At 41.6% G+C, this 24,323-nt stretch overlaps 1 protein-coding gene across 3 annotated transcripts in view; it reads right to left on the reverse strand.

Moving 5' to 3' along the window:
- lrig1 (leucine-rich repeats and immunoglobulin-like domains 1) overlaps positions 1-24,323 on the reverse strand; it is a 50,532-nt gene that overhangs the window by 15,993 nt on the left and 10,216 nt on the right. For all 3 annotated transcript variants that reach the window (XM_061687858.1, XM_061687857.1, XM_061687859.1), the window contains 8 exons: positions 18,889-18,960; positions 16,773-16,847; positions 10,952-11,089; positions 10,551-10,694; positions 9,539-9,682; positions 7,640-7,783; positions 6,276-6,419; positions 2,069-2,149 (listed from right to left, as the gene is read on the reverse strand). In XM_061687858.1, the coding sequence (XP_061543842.1) occupies positions 2,069-2,149; positions 6,276-6,419; positions 7,640-7,783; positions 9,539-9,682; positions 10,551-10,694; positions 10,952-11,089; positions 16,773-16,847; positions 18,889-18,960 (942 nt within the window). The remainder of the gene's footprint in view (positions 1-2,068; positions 2,150-6,275; positions 6,420-7,639; positions 7,784-9,538; positions 9,683-10,550; positions 10,695-10,951; positions 11,090-16,772; positions 16,848-18,888; positions 18,961-24,323) is intronic.

Here is a 24,323-nt window from a genome sequence, read left to right on the forward strand (position 1 = left end):
AAAAGACTCACACAGTAGTTTTCAGTACTGATGTCTGTACCTTTGCCTGTATGACAAGCCAACAGACACACGGCAAAGACGTTCTGTGTGGCGTATTATCATGCTACTCAAGCGAGGGGCACACAATATTTAGGAATACTGTATACTATGTAAAACCTTGTGTCGTGTCACTGAAGGATAAATGAATATATAATACGTACAGTCGTGCTAAAAAATATTGGCACCACAGGGATGGCATTATTTCAAGCCATGAGTGTATAAAAAGACATGCTTTTGACATGCCGTCACATCGAGCCAGTGGCCACTCTCTTTTTCTGTTGTACAGCTGCTACTTGGCTGCTCGTCGTCATCACTGTTCCGACCTCCTCATCGGCTCAAACATGTACGTTTTGACGATGACAAGTTCAGTTGGGTGCTCCTGTACGTCGAAATCCTCCTCCTCCACATATTCCAACATGTTGCTCGCCATTGCGTATAGTGTGTAGCACGCTGTGTTTGGCAATTGCAACGTCACTTCTGTAAGCCCTTGCTTTGGATACATTAACCATACCCCGGTGTTTTGATCTTCGGGTATGTTCGAGGAGGACTCTATATGCGTCATAAAAACCCAATTTTTAGCTCAACTATGATTGAAAACTTGCTGGAAGTTACATGCATGTAATACATAACATATAAACAATGCAAATATGAATTTTAACTGACCCCATAACATCTTTGTCATCTGACCTTTAAGGACAAAACTCCTGTTTTTGTTTTAATTCCTCATTTAAAAAAAAAGGCCATTCAAGCAACATGTTTTTCCTCATGTTTTAAGATTGTAAGGGTGAAAGCTGCAGCTGGTTGTTGTGGACTGAATGGGTAGCAACAATGGGAAAATGAAATGCCAGTATTTTAAGGATAATAGCCCATCAGCAACAGATGGAGAAAAAAAAAAAAAAAAGAACTATGAACTAGTTCATTTTTGGAACGGTGAACTCAACTTTGCACGAGTTCGCATAGAAAATGGACTTTCCTAACACTGCCCCTACAATACAGAGTTCATGGGAATATTCATGCAAACATCAGAGAGGCTAAGTCAGTTACTGTTCTCTTATTTGGAGCCCTAATCCCCTCTTCCACCATGGCCTCTACCTCTGCCTCCTCAACCTTCATTTGGAGGAAGAGAAGACACGGCTCGTTGGTTTATAGTAAAGCATTGGATCACATCACACAAACAAACAGCTTGTCTTGTCTCTGAGTCATGTGAACTACTTGTCATCCATGCGACTATTACTTTAAAAGAATGCGTAGTAATAATTATCAGTGCATTATACAATAATAAGGCAAGTTTGGGCGTGCCTGTGTGTACGCTTTGATGCTCCGCCACCCCTTTCTGTTTTTCTTCATCCTCTCCCTCCCATGGCTCAGCTAACCAGGCTTTGGGTGCAGTGGGCCACTTACACCAACACTTGACAAAAGAGGTAGGGGTCAGAGTGTGGGGCATGTGAGGCGTTTGATTTTGATGACTGAATGCAGCCCTCAATTTCACCCTCTCTCAGCTCCCAACAACAGAGAGCGTGAAAGAAAGGGAAAGAAGAGCGTAGGCATGGAGAAGAAATGGAACTAAGCCTATTGGGGGGTGAACCCCTGCCAGTGTGAAGAAAGGCCCTTTCTCTTTCCCTTTCTCCTTTAGCAGTGCACACACTGGGAACCATCTTGGCTGGACATCATCTTTTCATCCTGCAGGTTGATTACTGGGCATTACTGCTCAAATCCTGCACCTACTGTACTCCACATCCCGGGAGACTTCTCAACTCATTTCTCAACTTTTCAGATTGAACTTCTTGCCAACTTTGTGAACATTTGTGATTCATCTTGAAAATATGAAAGTCCGATTAAAAAGTTGAAAGTATGGTCCTGAGAGAGGTCAACTTCAAACTAATTTTAAATGTGCAATGAAAGCATTGCATGTCTAATACAAAAAAATGAATGAGAATGCTGTTATCATCTTTCTCAGGAGCACCAGGCCAAGGGGGACTGATAAAAGAAGTGAGAAGAATGATAATTAAAAATGAGGAGGGACGCTCACAGCTTGCTGAGGTTATCTAATCCAGTGAAGGCCCCATTGGTATCCTCTATTGTGCCCGAGATGTCGTTATGGTCCAGCTCCCTGCAGAGAATGAGAGAAAAGACAGTTAGGATAAAAACATTGGATGGAGGGAGGATGACAACAAGTTCAGAGTCCACCAGCACTGAAGCCTTTCACAGCCCTGGCAAAGCCTCATCTTCAAGTCATGGGTTGCCCTCTAACCCACTCCCCCCACCTCCCTCACACCTGGCCTAGAGAGCCCGCTGCTTTACTCTGCCAACCAAGTGCATTCTTTCCTTAGCGAGGCGGGGGAGCATGCATGTTAGTGTTTGTGTCAAAGCAAACCCACTGGAAAGCATAATTCATGGCGGTGCAAGGATCTGGCAGCCACAGTGTTTTGTATTGGGCCAGACAATTGGGTATGTTTGTCTGACAGCGGCACATATACCACAGCCAAAAGTCTTGATGGGGTTATAGACCAAGCTTAGCAATTGCTGGGCAAAGATAGAATAGATTTGGTGAAATAATGGCTTCTTTTTGGGAGGCGTTGGGAGTTCCTTTACACTTGTTTAATGATTTTCAGTTGCTTTCTCTCACCATACAGTCAAGGCTAACTATCTAAGAAGGGAATAAACACTTCTATACTAAATCATCTTTCCAACTTGAAAAAGACCTTTGAGGTTGCTGGCCAACCACACCCTCCCACCATCGTCTTCACAATAACATAATACCACTCCTTCCCATGATTTGCAGCCCCCCCAAGCCCCTTGTTCTTTTCATCCCCCAATGGCCGTCAAACTGGAGCTGCCAATTTCCTCCTCTTTCTGGCTGGCTGGATGTGAATGGCTGTTGGCTTGTTAAAGCAAAGCCAGTGGTGGGGGCTCAAGAGCAAGGGACCACAGTAGGAGGGAGCGAAGCGTTGATGGGTGGGGGCTGCACTATGGGCCAACAACCCGCGTGGCCGAATAAGGGGGCATGCAGGCTTGGTTGGAGCTTTGACACCCCACTGCAGGCTCTGGTGCCATGCCAGCTCAGCCAGCAAAGTAGGCCCAATTAAAGCTACCCCAGCTAACTTTCAGGGCCCAGTCTATGGCCGTTTCCCCCTCCACTGATTAGATTAGGTCTGCCTCAAAGACACAGGATGAACACGGAGGACAAGAAAACAGATAGTGTGTGCACATGAAAATAAAAAGGAGAAATGCCACTGTGAGAGAGAGAGACTGTGCTGGCACAACACTACCTTGCTTTATCACTCAGACTGTGGTCACCAGTTTCTCTTCTCAATGTTTTTTTTTTTTTTTTTTTTTTTATGTTTTGGAAGTTTTGCAGAGGTCTGAGCCGAGGGGGAAAAACTAACTTGTTGCATCTGTTCCGATGGCAGGGAAGTGAGTGACAAAGGACCAAAACAAAACCAGACAAAAGAAACAAAGCTAGAAAGTCCAGAAAGTTGCCACAGAAACCATGACAATGGTGAGCCCAGAACACCTTGTCCAAATAAAAAAAGGTTTGAGAGCAAATGTGGTCAAACCTTGAATATGCAAACACCTCAGACCTTCTAAAACCTGCATTTAGGGACTGCATTAGGGCAACTAACGATTATTTTGGTTAGGGTTAATCTGTCATTTTTTTTTTTTTGATTAATTTTAATTGGATAAAAAAAATGTTTTAAATTTCCATCCCTTTATTCAAAAACGGGACATTATTTCAAATTGGCAAACTGGTTGCTGCGTGATCTTCAGAGCTCTTAAAGTAATATCCACCCATCCACGGCACGGTAGACGACTGCTTAGCACGTCTCCCTCACAGTTCTGAAGACCGGGGTACAATTCCCGCCCCGCCTGTGTGGAATTTGCATGTTCTCCCTGTACCTGCGTGGGTTTTCTCCAGGCACTCCAGTTTCCTCCCACATCCCCAAAACATGCGTGGTAGGTTGATTGAAGACTCTAAATTGCCCGGTAGGTGTTAATGTGTGTGCGACTGGTTGTTTGTTTATATGTGCCGTGCGATTGGCTGGCGACCAGTTCGGGGTGTACCCCGCCTCTCGCCCGAAGATAGCTGGGATAGGCTCCAGCATGCCCGCAACCCTAGTGAGGATAAAGCGGTACGGACAATAGATGGATGGATGGATGTTTTGCTTTAGACTAGGCCATGGACAAACACACAAAAACATACAAATGTATGCTATACAATAGCAGTCAATTTTTTAAATTAAAGTGTGGAATTTGTGTTGTTTAAAATGGACATGAGCTGTCAGAACAATAAATGATAAAAAAAAATGAAAAAGGAAAGGAACTGTTGCGAATATTCACACATACGCAAAACCGTATAATTACCCTCAAAATGACTGTAATAAGTTATTCATACATGTCTGAACACATTCTGTCCTGCCTCACTCATACAGTGCAGTGTCTTCACTCTTGCCTTATTTCACAACAATAACACTAAGATTATTCAGTACAAATCATTATTGAGTACAAGTTCAATGTATTCATATATCAGATTAAAAACCTACAGTTAGTACAAAACACTGCAGCAAGACTTTCGACGAGGACGAGAAAGTTTGATCATATTACCCTCATTCTGGCTAACTTGCATTGGCTCCCGGTCTACTTGAGATGCGATTTTAAGATCCTGTTACTCATAAAATATTACACGAGTTAGCACCCTCTTATCTCGCTGACATAGTTCTACCGTATGTTCTGTCCCGAAAGCTACGGTCGCAAAATGCTGGTCTTTTGGTGACTCAGAGAGCCAGAAAGAAGAAAACACACACAAATAGGGCTGCACGATATTTGAAAAAAATTGCATTGCTAAATATATTGCAAAATGAAAAAAATAGAGGATAACATAAAACAGACGTTTGAAAACCAGCAGATGTTGCTCTTTCCCGCTCATTTATTGTTTGGACAGTTTAGAATAGTTTAAAGTAGAGAAGAAATGGTAGTATACTGACTCATTTGTGTGAAGTCTACCTCACCTATATTGTATTGGTCCTAGTATTGAGCAGATTAATATGATAAATAATAGCCCTGATAGACTACAAGTAAAATAATTTATTTTCATGCCCAGTTATACTTCAGTACATATAGCTATTGGCACATTCCTAATACAAATTGTTTATTTTTGTACTTGAATTTTCTTTTTACGGCAGAATGCATCACATGACACAGCTGGTGTATTCACATGAAATGCATCAGCTGGTGTATTCTGCCCTCCCTGAGCGTGCTGAGTGCAGTTTTGCAGATAGTGCACAGTTGCTAAAAAAGACTCCAACTTTCCTTGTTTTAAGCTGTTTATTGACGCTGAAGTTTACTCTAAAACTAAACACACAACAAAAAGTAATTTAAATACTCCACATACTTTGTTCTACAAACATCGCCAGCTTAATGCTAACGCACAATGTAAACCCCCACTGATGGGCTATCAAAGATGAGCACCAAAGTCGCTGTCATCATTTATCTTCAAACAACAAATATTCACACGCAGACAATCTAGGAACACAAACAAACAGGTACTATAACAATAGTCATACTACGGCATATATTCTGACTACTTTGTGATCTCTCCATCTATTCTCAATACCGCTTACCCTGTTCAGGGTCACGGGGTGCTGGAGCCTATTCAAGCTCACTTTGGGCCAAAGTGACTACACCCTGAATTGGTCGCCAGTCAGTCGCAGGGCACATATAGACATGGACAACCACTTGCACTCAACATTCACATTGTCACTGAGTGGGAACTGACCCCACGCTGCCTGCACCGAAGTCAGCCGAATTCTCCACTACATCAGTGACTACTTTGTGAAAATGAGTTATGTTCTTTAAGTGTAATCATTACTTCCTTCTTCTGCTATTTAACTATAGTAGGTGTGTTATAGTACACTCAACGAGGCACACAACAGGGACAGCACATGGTGACTGACAAAATGATCATGCAACACCACAAAGCGATAATGACATTTGTTGCCAGCACTTTTAATGATAGTTTTTTTTTTTTTTTTCTATTTCATCGATTCATTGTTGCAGCCATAGACTGCATACTTAAATATCACATAATCATAGAACTTAACTAATGTTAAAACATCTTAGCTTTCACTGTTCCCATGCGGCAGATCTCCGCCTTATCCTCCGCAAGAGCACCACAGTTATGTAGGGGTTGTTGAGAGTGATTTCAACTTGCCAATGGTAGATGAGGGGGGTACACTTACAGGATGCGTACAGCCCTGAGGCCTCTGAATGCTCCCTCAGCAATGTGGCTTATTGAGTTGTGCCCCAGACGGAGGGTGTGGAGATCGCCCAGCACAGCCAGACTGCCTTCATCCAGACGAGTCAAGTTGTTATACGACAGATTCCTGGATGGGGGGGTCAGCGAGACACACAGCAAACAGGACAGAGGAATCAAAGACAGAAAGGGGGGGGGGGGGGGGGGTGATATTGTTCTGTGTGAGGTATGGAAGGGGATGATAGATCACATATAGCAAGGCGATATTCTGGCCCGTTGAATGTCTATTAGGTATTCGACCAGGTGTGCTACTATTATGATACTTTCCCCATTACTGTAAACCAACAGCAAACTCGTAGGAGACAGTCAGACTTAACAAGGCTCTTAGAAAACTTTACATTTATGACCCTCACAAATAGTCTTTTTGAGGCCCACTGTGGATCTAAAATGTCCAATAAAGCTACACCTTTTTTATCCATACAGGAAAAGTACAAGTTTAAAGTAAAATATAAAGTTTAAATGGATGGGTAGATTACTCTCATTACCACCCCTGATTAAAACCAAACTACAGGATCACTATTTCTCAAATAAACCTATAATATTTATGTAGCGTCAAGACAACAAGGGTCCAATCAATCTTTCATAGACATGCTTACAGGATATGACCCTAAGATATGAGCAGCAAATTTACATCCAAGCCATCTAACTCGTAATCTTGTCTAACTGTTACACGTCAACAAACACGGAAACCCCGGGCTATCTCGCAGTTAGCAACGCCTCAGCTCAGCGAAGCACTTTATATCAGTGAAATGACCGTCATGTCAACAGAAAAGAGGAAGGCTCTCAGGTAATACTTTGTCCTTAAGTTGACAATGGAGGTAAATGTGATCCTTCCGTGTAACTACCACAACAGCTAGCAGAAGATCTCTCACACACATAGGATGAAAAAACACCTCCACACTTCACAAAAAAAAAGCAAATAAACTTGTGTAAAACAGTTTCAATGTTGTTGAGTGCAGGTTTAATTTTGGGATAAACGGGATTATCCTTGAAATAACATAGCATATTGAGTGTTAAAGCCCTATGTCATTTAAAACTTGTAAAGGTAGGAAGATAATATTGGTTGAGTGTGCCTAAAGTGAAGGTCTGTTGATACAAAAATTATAAAACTCAAATTTGGGCAAAATTATAAGCACTGTTGGAAGCTAAAGGTCTGTTATCTATAATAGGCTGTTGCTTAATTTTGGATGAACTACAAGTTGTAATTTCATCAATTTTATTGCTCAAATTATTTTTAACAATATTTCTGCTAATTCTGTACTTCACACTGATTTTGGTGCTGGTACTCACAGTTCCCTGAGCTTCTGGCAGAACTTCCAGCCATCAGGATTGATGCGGGTTATTGAGTTGTTACTGAGGAAAAGCTGCTGAAGAGAACTCAAGCCATACAGGGAACCACTGTTTACCTCAGTCAGGCTGTTGTAGTCCAGATGTCTGTATTAGAAACAATTAAGCATTAAAAATATATTCAAACAGATATTTGAGCAAGCTTGACACAGTGCACTGATGACAACGGGATGTTGCCATCAAATAGATATGAAACGATACATTTCAGAAGTAAAAAGTACTTTCTGTCTATTGCAGTGTTAACTACAGTATATGGTTGCAGGGATCTCATCTGATGTGCATCCCACGTCTGAGACGCACAAAATTTAGCAGGGACACATGAAGCATATTCATTCTCGGTCCGTTGACGCAAGGTTGAAGAAGAACCGCCCTACGTGTGTTATGTGGGGAACACACATACAACTCCCAGCGCTGCTGTTTTAACGATGTTTCCGCGGTTGAGTGAGCTTTTTAGCTCCACTCCTTCGCTCGCTAGCCCGTCAGCGCACAGGCTAGCAAATGTAATAAACAGTTAACTTTCCCCTTGTCCCAGCTGTGTCCATCTGCAAACCAAATGCCGTTCTGCCAATGGCGTGCTGCGTCGTGAGTTGCGCAGCGAGTGTTACCGCACAAATGGAAATTTATTGAGTCCAGAAGAAACTCCCGTGTCCATTGTATGTAACGATAACATTCCCAACTCTGTCTCTGATTGGTTATCGCCTAAACAGGTTTTGTACTTTTGATTCGTTGTGTGGAAGCTCTTCACACACACAGACGTACGCACGCATACACAGACACGCGCGGGAAAGTAAACCGTTTATAAACCATAACCGCAGCGGCACACGTCAATATTTAGACAGTGGTCAACTTCAGCAAACTTATTTTCAGCGTTATTTGATTGACAGGTAAAGGTCTCACATCACAGTCCAGCAGGTCGGGGGCAGGTCTTATTTTACATTTTATTGATCCACAATTTATCCAGGTAAGAAGCTTATTAAGAGATAAAATCTCTTTTTAAAAGCCAAGAGAAATTATGCAGGTAGCAGAAATTATACAGTACATATCATGACAACATTCCTAAAATAAATAAAAGACTAAAATAAATAACAGCTATATTAAAATTTATGGCATCTGATTTAGAAACAGTGACAAACCCCAAATGCTTTCAAGTACATATGTGGTTGTTGTTTTTAATTCATTCAAATTTGGCAGGCTTTAAGACATTTTTGGGGCTTCTTTAGTGGGCAATGACGCTACTATACTACTGACTATAATATCTGCTTTATAATATCATTACATCAGTGGCATAAAAAAAACATCAACGATACTATCTTTTGTCGTGATAGTTTTGGGAAAATATATTTTCTTTAAAAAAATTCTCGTTGTGGCAGGCTGAAACATAATATAAGGAAAGAGAGAGAGCACTGTGGATAACACAAAAATACTGTACAAATTGTACAAATAAAAATCTGCACTATAGTGGGACCGCGAAGCAACAACCGTTATATAGCGGATTACTGTATCTGTACTCCATGATGATAGGTTTCAGGGACTCACTGTTGCAGGGCTGGGACTCATTGTCTCCAGACATGTGCATCCTGGGACTCACATAGTCTCAAGTGTAAAATGATCTATGTGGTTGTACTTCTAAAGAATAAAAATGATAGGTAAACCATAACTGTCCAATTGAAAATCCTACAAGAGATATTGAGGAATGCTCCCAATAGCTATAAATCAGATGTGTACTTTCAAATTAGTGAGATTGTTTAACGCGCATGTTGGCTGATTCAAACTTGATACTTTTTGGTTAGATACAAATTTCTGATGATTGATTGCGTTTCAAGTCTTCCCACAGATACGTACAGGATTTTCATCTTGGCAAGATCCCAGAAAGCACCATCAGTCAGCTTGCTGATGCTATTTCTTTGTAGCTTAAGCACCTCCAAGCTAGAAAGACCCTGGAAGGTCAAACCCTCGACTTGACGGATACGATTCCTGTTGAGTTCACTGCAGGTTGGACAGAAACACAAACACAAAATATGAGAAAAGATTTTGAATTATTTAAATTCCTACACACAGAATGACTATTCAGCTCTGTCTCATACAACAATGGACTAAGTTACCCATTAACAAAACAACCCTAACACATCCAGTGAATTCCTTTAATGTTAGTACCAGAATAACAGATTAACTAAACCACTAAAACACCACCACTGGGCATCAGGGACCAAAAAGAAAACATCTTTATGAAAAAATTAATCACATTTACTGCTGTGCACTTTCATATCGATGGAATTTCTGTGTGACTACACAGTAGCCTTTCCAAAGAGAAGGCACCTGCAGAACATGATTGAGCCAAAACAGGTTAGACTTCAATTCCGAGAGCACCTTTACTCTTCGACGTTAGAAGCATAAACCATCAATATATTAACTGAGACAAGGAAAGGAAGTTCGGCTAAGCTAATACAGTGCGGTGTGGAGAATGAACTAACGACTTCGGAAACGTAAAAGAAGCTAATAAATCACTGATAGTATACCTTGTCTTTACTTTGTCAAATCCAGTCTCTAAAGGTACTGTATTATTTTAAAAACACTGAGTTTAAGAACCATCTTTATTTTCAAAGTATGTCAAAAACACACAAGGAATTTAAACAACAACATAGCACCCAAACACTTTCTACTGTTCTTTACTAAAACAAGTGATTTTTTTGTAATCCCTCCCAAAACCATAAATTAGTGAGAGATTACGTTTTTACAGTTAACATAAACTGTAAAAATATATTGTTTGTGAAATGATTCTGAGTGATCCAAACAGACCCATGTCAGCACAAGCACACGGTGTTTTTGAAACTGATATAAATTCATAAGTACTCACAGCTGGGTGAGCCTCGGGAGCTGGAATGCCCTCACAGGAATCTGACTGACACGGTTTCGGCTCAATCTCAGGACCTGGAGAGTGGAGCCGAGATGGTCCAGTGCTCCCAGCTCTAATGTGCTGATCTTGTTGTTGCTTAGGTACCTGAGGACGTCCAAACACAGCTGCACTCTTAATACGCACATACTGTCTGGGCGAGGCCACATTTCTTCTTCTTTTTAGTTGGATTACACACTCCCATTATGCTTGTGCAAATGGTAAAACTATGAGTATCATATCAGCATTGTATAGTTTAATGACAATGGCTTGAAAAACAGCTGCTCGGTTACTGCAGATTTTAACTCAACGTCACTAGTATGACTGCATTTTAATAAGTATCTTGATGTCCCACAAATACTTACAAATCTCTAATCTGAAGGCCTGCAGGAAAGGAGTGTCCTCGTAGTTCAGTGATGTCATTATTGCTTAGGTCCAAGGTTTCCAAAGAAACCAAGTCTCTGATCTGTATCCCCTCAATACTGCGGATTTTGTTATGATGTCTGGAAAATGACAAAAAAGACAAACTCAACCATTCACCACATAATTTGAGGCATGCTTGACGATTTTGCTTTCCTGAGGATAACAATTTTTAGTTGTATAAGCACTGTTTCTGAGAACTGTTTCAAATCTGTGTTGTATGCAGTTGAGCAACTTGCCACCTGTAAACTGGTATTCAAGCCCAGGACAACTTGACTATTGAAATAAAATCTATTAAGATTTTGAGCCTTATTGTGGTGGCAGGAGACAGTCAATCGCATGGCACATACTGTAAAAACAAACAACCATTCACAGTCATCTTTGACACAGTCTTTAATTAACCTAAATGAATAAGTGGGAGAGAACAAGCACATCCCACACAAGAAGGCCAGAGGCGAGACATTAATTTAGCCCATCTTCATACTCAATCAAGCCTCAGCAATATTTTGCGACTCGTTATATTCCCAGAGTTGTATGCGCTGAAAGAGCTAAAGAATGCAAGAGAGCAGGTGTTCCACCAGTCAAACAAGGTCAGTCCCTCCTTCCTTTCTAGCCTTCAGCTATCAGATGGGCACATATAGTCATTTATTGGTGAGTGGGAGTTGGGGCATGGTTTGCGGGGGAGGGGGGGGGGGGTGTCACACCACAGTGCCCACCTGAATAAACACAGGCATAAATGGTTAAGGATGAACCGTGCAAGCGCACAACACAAATAACAAGACAGACAGAGTAACGCACAGTGGCTACTTTGACCACAGAGCAAGACTGGATGAAATGGGGGAGGAGAAAAATAGAGGATAGTTAAGAAGTGAGGGAGGGTCAACAGCTGGTGACCTATGCTGGGAAAAACAGATCAGCCTCAGACTGGTGGAAGAGATTGACCTCTCTCGTGTGTTCCAGTTCCACCACTCAAGCATCCACCCAAGCTCGCTCCCTCCCACGGTTGAGAATCCAGCTGTGCTAAGCGTGTTTGAAGTTGGGACAACAATAGTAGCGTTTATGAAAACTTTACTTGCCGTCACAGGCGGCCATAATTATCATACAGCCAGGACAAGTCTGATAAAGAGGTGCTTGGTTCGCTCTTGTAGTCTTTGATGTCGAAGAGCTTTATTCACTCTTGATTCTACTTAATTCCAAATCTCATTAACATGGCCCATCAACCATCTGATTACCATGAGCCCAGGTCTTTTTGAAACTTCTTTTGATGTATGCAACACATCAGCGGTTTCAACTAGTAAGACCATTCTCTAGTTTCCACTGTCATCTTTGTGGGGAATTAGTAGGTCCATTCACGAAGGAAGATGGCCATAAAGACAAAAGCAGAATTTGAAAATCTTGTCATCCACGGTGCACCAGCCCATATGATTTTGCATCCCAAGCTGTATTAGAAGCTCTCTTTGAAGTTGACATGGCGGACGATGTGTACAGTAGAGAAGCTCAGCTGTTTTAAAGTCAATATTGTCGCTGTTGACCGGGAACCCTATATGTCCAAATATGCATGATAAACCAAATTAAAGTGTTGAAAATATCTTAAGAACAAATCTATTAATGCTCTTGAATGCTCATTTCTCTCACTTTGGCAGTGTTTGGTGGTGGTGGAAACCCCACCCTCTAGCGACAATTACATTTCATGGCCACCCCACAAATTTTCTGCCCACTTTCTGGCCATCCCACTGAAAACGTCTAGGTTCCGCCCCTGTCTATATGCCTGTGCAGATTATTTGTGGAGCCAGCACTAATATTTTTCTGGCAGATCCACTCTCTGCCTTTGACTTGAAAACGAAAGGTGTTCATATTTTGCTTCTTTTTCTGCTGTCACTCATTTTCTTAAACTAGAATTCTTCCTCTATTCTATTCTAGTATTCGTTAAATTCTATTCTAGTATTCTTTAAATTCGTTTGTGATTCTATTTATTATTGTATTCTTTATTATCTCTTTTCTCTCTCTCCTCTAAACTCTTTGTGTGGGTGCTGTATAATTGTGCATAATTGCCACCAGTGTGATGACCAATCACGTGGATGCACCTGCACCATGCAGCGCTGTTTGTGACACCACTCTCTGCTCCGTAGTGCGAGGGAGAAGGGGGTCTGTCATTTACTTCAAAGAATCATTAATGCCTGGATCAGACTACAAGATTTTAGCCCCAATATTGGCCGATTTGCTATCGCGGGCGATTTCCCAGATCGGGTCGGTCATATTTTGTCGGTTACGTCAAAACTTCTTGTGTGACATAATTCACAAACAACAGTTTGGCCCTGGGATAGCCCTACAATGCCAAAATGAAAAGTCTAGCATGTTTGATTTTTGGGGATATCTTCCATGTAGTGTGACATATGAACGACAACTCTCCGACATACAGTAGTGCCTTGACGTCAACCAACAGGATTGCGTATTGGGACCGGCGCATCGCCTCTTGTGCTCTCCGTTGTCAACATACAAATCGATGTTTACCGAAGCTTCAGAGCATTATTCGACAGAACGCCGGCATGTTTAAGTACAAACGTTAGTGCTAGCGCTAGCTTGCTAGGCTACATCATTATTTGTTGTCTGCTTTCAAGCTGTATCGTAATAAATGTACGTAAACATACCTTAAGCCCTCCTTAAATGGAAAGCCCAAAACAACATCCCCGAGCACCCAGTGACACCGCATGTTTTTTTTCCTCTTTTGCTCTATTTTTCCCCCCAACATTCCTATGGCGATCCATTGTTTTGACAACAACTTGTTGTCACCATGATAACGGTTGTTACCAAGATTTTATGGCAGTAGTCTGACATAGTGCAATGGTGAAAAACCAAATTTGTCTTGTAGTCTGGCCCAAGCATAAGAGCCATTTCATTCGCGGCCAACACATCACTGCAGACCTTTTTGAGACACACCATTGAAAAATTGTGTGTCCAAAGTTATAGCATGCACTCTTGAGCCCTGGTATGAGCGTGCATGTTTTCAATGACAGCAGAAGAAAACTGGGAATATTTTAGCGTAGTAAATGAGCGATTTAACGTGATTTTCGGGTGGTGTTATCTTGAGGTTTGTGCGGAACAGTATATGATCACAAATGAAGTATACAATAATACCAATTTTTTTGGGAACTAAAGCAAGATGCCATTTTTGGATTTCCTGAAAAGTAGTCATTTTGAAGGTGCGAGGAGTCCGCCCAACAGTGATGATATGACACCTATTTATGTTTTTTGATCCACCTTTACTTGTTGTCTATGTGTTGTAAGTATGCAACTAGTTGATACATTTCTACATATTCTGCAGAGCCATACGTACTGGACAGCCACCGACTATCACATAAGAGAAATGTCAATGTACACAAAAGCTCTGGTGTGATTGAGAACAACATAAACTTGCATTTCTCTGTTTTAATTTTCATTTTCTAACATCTAACATGACCCTCCGACAATGTCCTCTATTGGTACGCTATTTCTTTTTCACCAACCAGTGATGTCACCCTGATCGGACACATCCCCCCATCCCTTCCTCCTCATCCTCCACCCCGGCTTGATGTTACCATTTTACTGTAAGCTATGTGACGGACAGTTGCAGCTGCAGGTGGTTCAGTGGGCCTTCACTTCAGCTGTGTGGCTTTGTAAATATTCAACCCTCCCTCTAGCCTCTTCTCCTGTCAGACCCATGGGCCTTTCCCTGGCAACAGGTTTCAAGTCAGGACAAAAAAAGATACCCCGTTTATTTGAAGGCGCGTTACTCAATGGCTAGAGCAGATATTTTTTTCTGTTCTGTATAAAAATGCCAAGTACATCAAATAACAGGTCAAAGTCATTGGGGTGGCACTGCACAAGTGCCAAAAATATAATTAAAATAGTTATGGAAAGATTTAAAATTGTTGCATTCATATAATCTCGAATCCTCTCTTCCTATCTAAAGCAGAAATACCACCAAAATGCATCAGGATCAGTTCTGAGAAGCAAGCAGATGACAGAGAGGCTAAGGGTGTGTGACTCGTGCAATGCTCAGCACTAAAACGAAATGATGATCACCAGTGTTACAGGAACAGCAGCTGCAGGCTATCAGGCAGGCGGCCCGCACTCTATCTTGCAAGGTGTGAAGAAAATGTAGCTCAGGGTTAGCAAAAGACTAGAATGCGTAACAAGAATGTTCACAGTCAGACAACATGGAAAACCCACCAAATAAATATACAATGACTACTTTCCGAGTGCAAGTCTGTAATGAACCTAAATAAATCAACAATGTCTGCTATCCAACTATAACTATTACAAATCATCATACCAGCATCAAGGCTGTACATGGTTTAGTTGCTACCTCAAACAACCTTAATGGTTAGTGTTTGAGTGACTTACATACCTTGAGACATTCTTGAGAAGAAGAAACTCATGAAAGTCTCTTCATTTAAATAACTTATTATATGCTGCAAACCAATGTAATAAATTACCAGCAGAATTGACGTCAGCTCCAAGTGTGAATGCTTTTCTCTTGTTTTTTCCTCATGGTTTTTTGAGCATTTCCACTTTTAAGTGATCTTTCTTGCACTGTTTATTGTTTTAATTGTATTTTTATTTTTCTCTTTCTTTTCAATGTTGGCACGGTGGACGACTGGTTAGAGCGTCTGCCTCACAGTTCTGAGGACCGAGTGTCAATACCCGACCCCGCCTGAGTGGAGTTTGCATGTTCTCCCCGTGCCTGCACGTCTCAGGGCACTCCAGTTTCCTCCCACATCCCAAAAACATGCATGATAGGTTAATTGACAACTCTAAATTGCCCGTAGGTATGAATGTGAGTGCGAATGGTTGTTTGTTTGTATGTATGTGCCCTGCGATTGGCCAGCAACCAGTTCAGGGTGTACCACGCCTCCTGCCCGATGATAGCTGGGATAGGCTCCAGCACGCCTGTGACCCTATTGAGGAGAAGCGGCTCAGAAAATGGATGGATGGAAGTTTTCAATGTTTATAAGCTGTTTTTCCCCCTTTGTTTTTAAATGCTTTTAATCATGTAAAGCACATTGAGTTACCTTGTGTAAATTTGCTTTGCTTTTGTAAGTGTTGAATATAATATGGCTCAAGTTAGCAAAGTAGATCCACAGTTTCTTAGACTATCACGCAAAATCCATTGTATGGAAAAGTAACATGACTGTGATTTTTACATTTTACATACACAAGCATTAGGCTGAATTTTGATTTTACTACTGCCAAACCCGTACAATGTAAAATATAAAAAGTTTTACAATCATAATTTAAGTTGTTGATTGAATGGTTCTGGTGACTGGTTGATTGACATGTTTTTGACAAGGAGAAGCATTAGCACATCCTGTCTCCCAAATAAGGCAGTAAATCTCTCGTGAATGCCAATGCAGGCAGCCCCCACAGGCAGTTTCACAAGTCAGAGGAACCAAGTTAGGACTTTACACAAGCAGTCGCTGCAAGCAAGCAGTTTGCTCACATGACACAAATAGTTGGCTAATAGGGTTATATTGATTCAATGTTAGAATGATAGCCAAAGAACTCAAATAGAAATCTAATTACTTTTTTGTAATCCCGTAACATTCTACTTTATGCAGATTGTCAGATTCTGACGCTGTTCTAAAACTGACATGTAAAAGTATTTGCATCCTTGATAGATGTCATGAGACTATTTCAAGAACATTTCAAAGAGGCCAGTGGCCTAAGAATACAGTAACGAAGAGGCAGATCATTCTGGTAAAAGGGTTTAAATTGGGCCATACTCACAGGTAGAGTGATATAATCCTGGAAGCTGCCTGCCCCAAATCTGGTAAGGAGGTCAGCTCATTGTGGTCCAGCCGCCTGAAAAGTGACAATAGCACAGTAGTTGGTCAGTGAGAATACTTTACAAATATATTATGATTGACATTGGCTGCTGTTCATTAAATTCTATCAAGTCATCAGAATATTTCAAATTACTTAAGATTTTAAAAAACACAAATAACACCCAAGTGACATATGTTGATGAGAGTGTGACTGGCTGGTTGGCTCGACGATGTCACCAGTGGATAGAAGCCTTTCCTTTTTGTACGAGTGTGTTCATGTCTTGAGTTGAGGTGCTGAGTGAAACTGAGCCAAGTCCTCTCCTCGCCATATAAAATATTTACAAGGCCAACGTTGGCTACAGTATCAGGTGGTGGAGGGAAGGCTTAATATAGAAAACCACCACTTATTCTCAATCGGACTGAGTTCAAGGTAACACCTACGAGGAAGCTACTAGGACAACCACAAACTTTACCAGTTGACAAGACTGCGCTGCAAAAGCAGCAGCTACAGTCCTCTGGCCCAAATGTATGTGCTGGAACAAAAAAACCTTTAGGATGAAAACTTCTTCAAAGCACTCAGCAACATTGAGATGGACACCAGAAATTTTATTATTTTCCTGAGAGACAGCTGATCCTAAAGATTAAATTAGTTGCTTCTCATCTAACCTCGACCGTTTCTGTCAAGATGCAACCAAACATCACCTGGCTATTTGTGTGTTATTTCATTTCATCTACATTACTTAAAAAAAGAGAGACTGGGTGTGGTAGTGCAACCATCTTTGGAATGTGTGTTACTGGTCTTTCATGGTAGTTTGCTTTTAATTAAACGTTCCAATTTTAAATATGAACTAGCTAGTGTTGTAGCACTCGAGACCAGTCTTAGTCTTGAGAGTGGTCATGAGACCACATTTTGAAGATCTTGGTCTTGTCTGGGTCTCGGACTGGCTGGACTCACAATTTGCCGTTGAGACTGGTCGAGACTAGCTATGATATGCTATTCTTCCACTTCGCATGACGTCACGCGGTCACGCGGTGACGTCATGGAACATTAGCCCCCATCCACCTCTCAAAAGAAAAAAAAACGAAAAAAAACCATAGGTAAACAAACGTTATCTGTAAATTCCAGCAAATCAAATTTTGTCATTCTTAGAGGAATATTTCTGGAAATTAGTTTTAATTCAAACTTAAATTGGCTTTATTTAACAGTATTATAGTTTGGCTGGCCAGGACGGTGACCGACTGGTTAGCGCATCTGCCTCACACTTCTGGGGACCGGGATTCAAATCCCGGCCCCACCTGTGTGGAGTTTGCATGTTCTCCGGGCACTCCGGTTTCCTCCCACATCCCAAAAACATGCGTGGTAGGTTGACTGAAGACTCTAAATTGCCCGTAGGTGTGAATGTGAGGGCGAATGGTTGATTGTTTCTATGTGCCCTGCGATTGGCTGTCGACCGATTCAGGGTGTACCCCGCCTCCCGCCCGAAGATAGCTGGGATAGGCTCCAGCAGCCCCCGAGCCTAGTAAGCAATGAAGAAAATGGATGGATGGATGGTTTGGCTGTAACCTACAGCAAATCAACTAAATTGGCTATTTTTTCACTCTTTGTACTGTTAGCAGCACTCGTAAACTAGCTTTACACTCGCATATTTTTAAATACATACAAGGATTTATTTTAGGCAAAAATCTAGTTGAAAAAAAAAGATTTGAGATTTTTGCATGATGCACAGTGACAGCGTTGCAGACACCATGTTTTTGGCTGTCAAATGTATTTACAAGAAAATTTTAATTCAAGAGAGAATGGTCTTTAACTGTGCGACCTTGTCATAGTTTTTAAAATTTATTCTTATGGTCTTGGGCTTGACTTGATCTCGACTCCCGAAAGCCAATGTCTTATCTTGGTCTCTGTGAGTTCCGGTCTCACGCAAGTCTTGCTACTTACTTAGTACTGCCAGTACTAAGTAAGTATGGCTCTATCACTCAAACCTTGTTTGTGGTGACCAGGCAAACATTTCAGGGGGCTCTGGTGAAACAGTTTCCCTTATAAACACTCTGAATGTCTGCTGTGTATGGATACTTACAACTCTCGTAAATTGGGTAGGTTGGCAAACACTTCTACGCTAATGGCAGTCAGCTTGTTGTGGCCAAGATTTCTGGAAAAACAGAGGGGGTGAATTTACAATTATGAAGAGTTATGATACTAATTGAACAGTTATGATACTAGTAAGAGATACGTTTATATTGGTTTATTCATTGCCATTTTTCAGCAGTCAGAGTTAAGACCCTAATGAATAACAATAGTCTGCCCCAATGTGCAAAGAAGGCTAATTCAAACTGAAAACCAAGCGTAAAATCATCCAGTTGAATACAAGCAGGTCAAAATCAATACTATCAATAGAATGACTCTCTCTCCCCTTGCTCAGCATGCAAACAAAACAAACAAGCCATTAATCCGAACAATCAATTTGCACTTTAGTCAAACAGATTTAATAGCTGGCACTCAATTTACAGAGGATACATGATTTGTTCAGCAATATAGTTACCTCAGACAACATAAGAGGGGGAGGAGGATGTGCATGTGGGCCAAATTTCCCATGCCAATTTCATCAAATTAAACAAGTTTCACTTATAGTAGGCTATCTCGCACACATATACACACACCTCCTGCTTTGCTGGCGCACAGCCTGTTGGCAAAGGGATGGCTGCAGTGAGAGGAGTGTTTGTGTTTACTGGTGGGGTTAGGCTGGGTGAGACAAAGGGAATCCACAGATCCCAGTCTCCCCCCTCCATCTCTCTATCCAGACGTGAGAGACTGACCAGGAATGTTTCACAGGCTTGCTGAGAGATGAATTCTTGTTCGGGTATACTTTTACCTGATGCACCACATTCCTCATCCTGTCCCACGAGGAAAATTTGAGGCATTATGTAACTACTGCTATTCAGGATTTGACTAAAAATGCATGTGACTAATTTCTTGTAGAAAATAGAGTGTAACTGGAATCCAAGTTATTGCCCCAACAAAAGACTGCTCTTGTTCAAGAATATACTTTTTTTAAAACTACAATTTAATCCATAAAGCATTTTTTTTCTTCATGTCTTCTGGGCTTGATTGCAGATAATGACCACTTCCCTCCACGTGTCTTTCTCCTTGTTTGAGAGGGTGAAGAGGTAATAGCAGAGCATGCGTCTGCCCTCCAGGCACAGGCCTGACAGGGAGGTGTACATGTGTGTCTATGTTATGATCGTTTAATGGGGCACCTCCCTTTGGGGTCTAGCTCAGTGGTCCCCACTCACCGGTCCACGGACCGGTACAGGGCCGTGAGGCATTTGTTATCGGGCCGCAGAGAAAGAATGACCAATTTATATAATTTTTGTTGTATTGCAATTCGCGTGTAAATGTTTTGAAAATTTACCGGATCTTCTCCGCCGAAACAGCTGCGCGTCTCAACTGACACGTCGAGACTGCACATAATGCTTCCGTTTCCGGTCCCAGCCGGCTCAAACGCTTCTGTTTCCGGTCCGAGCGGGCTGGCTAACGGCGGAAGAGCTCAAAGAACGAAATAATTTCATAAAGTAATTCAGCTCATTACGTTAACTGAAAAGATTTTTTTCTTTTGAACGAAACGTTTGCGAACGAAACAACACTATATCAGGAGTCCTACTTAAAATACGGGTTTACCACAACAGTTAACTCTCACGCACAATGTCCGCTCTGATACAGATACAGTCGTAGGTTGCTGCTCGACACAGGCAGAACTACTTTAACTGAGTCTTCTCTCATTGAGGAGCTACGGAACTGCAGTCTGGTCTGGCTGCCTACAATAACTCCGACCCCCATTCCTGCATCACACCCACAGTGGACGCACCACGAACGGTGAAGGAGGAAGCAGAAGCGAGGCAAGTGCGCACGCCACCACACCTGGTCCGTGAGAAAAATCCAGACTCCTAACCACTCCGTGGTGCGAAGAAGGTTGGGAAACACTGGTCTAGCTCACTAAATTGTCATCCCCTGCAACAGGAGGCAATTACCTCGTTATGGTGAAGCTAAGTGGGAAAAAAAGAAAAAAAACTATCAAGCATCTTTCCTTGAGGCTGGCACAGGCTCAGAGATACAGTATGTATTTAGAAAACGCACCCACGGTTGCGGAACACAGAAAAACTGATGCATTGGTGCTAAAGACCGCAGCAAACAAACAAAACCATTCCTTCGTTTGTGTGCATGCCTGCATACACCCTTTTCTCAGCCAACTGTGGCATAAACTCAAGTGTATTTATCTCTGCTTCATTCAGCCTGATTTATTTTCTTGCCTATCAGATAAGGTTTGTCGCAATTTAACACCTACTGTATGAAGTTATGGTGATAACAGTAGTTTGCCTCCCTCTTTGCCTCCTCCTTTGGGGAGTGGAAGGGACTAGCACTCAGCATCCAGCACTAAGCATTGTTAATGCTTTCAAGATTTTGGCCCAGCAATTGCTTCAAAAGGAATTTGCAGTGCAGAGATCAGATGCAGAGAAGTCACTTCTGATGATTAATGGGGGAGAACACGAAATGCCATGTCGTTCCATATAACCAACTGAGAAAGGATGTATATTTGCGAGAGGAGCAGACACAGGGATTAAGCAAGGCACACCTTGTGAAGTTGATTTAGTTCTCAAATGCTTCAAAAATGTTTCTATTTTTTTTGTTATGACTGGTTGACAGACAAAGTGCCAATTGTTGAGACATTTCAATATTTTTGTCAAATGACCGACTTTTGACATAGAAGTATACCTGTCTTTTATGTTTTACATGGATATGTTTCCTTTAGTTTTAAAATGTAACAACTGCACATTATCATTAAAATTACATCCAGAAACTCCTCTATCTTGTAAGAACAATAAAACAGTGAAGTAAAACTGCACATTGATTATGACTCAATACTTTTGGAGTTAAGATGGTTAGTTATAGTCCAGTTCATCTCACAGTATAGGTCACAATTTGTCATTTTAAGTGGCCAAACTGCTGGAAGGATATGCGGCTAATCGAAGCCATTAGAGTCAAACTTGCCCACTGAGAAATATTTCAAAGTGCAAAATGATAACGTAAGCGAAGGCCAGTCTGACAAAGAAAAAAAAATAAAGAAAAATGGAGCTCAGCAGCTGCACCTTGCAGCTTATTTGATATATAAAACACATTAACAAGCTTTAAATGAATGGCTGCTGAGGGACCAGAGGAAAACTGGGAGTAAAAGGGTGATGTCATAACATGACATGATGCTTGTAAAGTCAGGACAGTGTATGGGAGGGGAAAAGCAAAAGAGCACAGACTTGGACAAACAAGAGATACATCATCATTATTCTTCCTATTCCTATCATAGATTAATATAAATGCTCTGTGAAGTTTGCTCACCCAGAGTGTTACGAGCCTCTTTTTTCAGTCCCATGGGTGACTAAAGCCCTTAAATGTGGTCATAGCATCATAAAACTCGTCAAATAATAACCTGTGTGTCAGACAGCCACACATACATGCATGGAAACACACACAACACACAATTCTTTCTGTCATCAGGGTCTGGTTTATAGCCAGGCAACTGCAGTGAGAGTTTACACAAAAACTAGCAACAACTCTCGGACACCATTTTACCCACCAGTTAAGGCTCTTTCACACTGCAATTGGCAAGGCCCTGATACCCTCGTCTTTCCCATTCATTGTGTGTGCGCTGAGGGAGTGTCAGCGCGTCAATGCAGAGGGCATCTGACGCTCAGCATCACGTCATCGGACAGAAAAAAATTATATTCCGGAGAGTTGATATCAAAAAGCTCCTCCAATGGGAGTAGGGCTGACGGAGTGATTTATGAGTTCTATTTTCATGGACTTGTACTGTAAACGGCAAGGGGGAAATGGAGGACTGCATAATAATTGCGGTCTCCCACTATCCTGAACTTTGGCCCCATAGAAAAATAATATACCACGATGTCTCTGCAGGAGGCTTTCAAACTCCCTTCCAAAGCTCCCTGGTCAGCTTGAAAAACACTTGAAGCGCTCTTCCTGGAACTAAAAAGCTCACAAACGAGTATAAACTCTGAAATGCTGCTGTGAAATTAGTATGGGATATTCGCATTCCCTTCTTTTTTTTGTTGCTACGTCGCCTCCTCCTCCATAAAATAAGCAAAGTTAGGGCTTTCTTTTCCAACAATGACAAATACATATTGCTGAGTTGTGGTCCACTTAGCGGGGAAAGCCTCCCGACTTCCTTCTAGGCTGGTGCGTCACCACTTCCAAATATGTGATGGCCACACCCCCGTTGCTGTTATAGTTGTGCTTTGACACAGGGGCCTTTCACACTGCGCAAGTTCAGTGTTAAAAGAAAAAAGGTTTGTTTATATGTGCCCTACGATTGGCTGGCAACCGGTTCAGGGTGTACCCCGCCTCCTGCCCGAAGATAGCTGGAATAGGCTCCAGCACTCCCACGACCCTTGTGAGGATAAGCGGCTCAGAAAATGGATGGATGGATGGAAAGCATAGGAATTGGTACGTAACATAAAAGTAAATAAAGACAGAATGCATCAGGCTTCTGTGGGCTGAGCTCATCTGAGATGGACTGAAGCAAAGTGGAAAAGTGCGCCGTGGTCTGACGAGTCAACATTTCAAATTGTTTTTGGAACGCATGAAGGTCATGTCCTCCGGACCAAAGAGGAAAAGAACCGTCATGATTGTTATCAGCTCAAAGTTCAAAATCCAGCATCTGTGATAGTATGGAGTTGTGTTAGTGCCTGTGGCATGGGTAACTTGCACATCTGTGAAGACACCATTAATGCTGAAATGTACGTACAAGTTTTGGAGCAACATATGCTACCATCCAAGCAATGTCTATTCCAGAGACGTCCCTCCTTATTTCAGCAAGGCAGTGCCAACCTACATTCTGCACTTGTTACAAGAGCATGACATCTTAGTAAAAAAAATTTAGTACTCGACTGGCCGGCCACCAGTCCAGACCCGTCTCCCATCGAATATGTGTGGCGCATTATGAAGTGCAAAATATGACAATGGGGACCCCGGACTGTTGAGCAACTGACGCTGTACGTAAAGCAAGAATGGGAAAGAATGCCACCTACAAAGCTTCAACATTAAGTGTCCTCAGTTCACAAATTCAGCGTTGTTAAAAGGAAAGGTGATGTAACACAGTAGTAAACATGCCCCTGTCCCAGGTTTTTGGAACGTGTTGCAGGCATTTAATTCAAAATACGTAAGTAAATATTGTATTTCCAAAAAACGTTTATCAGTTTGAACATGAAATATGTTGCCTTTTTAGTGTATTTAATTGAATATAGGTTGAAACGTGCTTTTAAAGCATTGTATTCTGTTTTTATTTACATTTTACAAAACGTCTCAACTTCATTGGTTTGTAATACACCCCCACCCCCTCCCCATAAAACTTTTTTATTTATATTTTACACAACGACCCAACTTCATTGGTTTGTAAAACATTCCCCCCCATAAAAGTATTGGAACAGTGCGGCTAACTTCTTTTATTTT

The sequence above is a fragment of the Phycodurus eques genome, chromosome 10 (genome assembly GCF_024500275.1).
Source record: "Phycodurus eques isolate BA_2022a chromosome 10, UOR_Pequ_1.1, whole genome shotgun sequence".
NCBI lineage: Eukaryota > Metazoa > Chordata > Actinopteri > Syngnathiformes > Syngnathidae > Phycodurus > Phycodurus eques.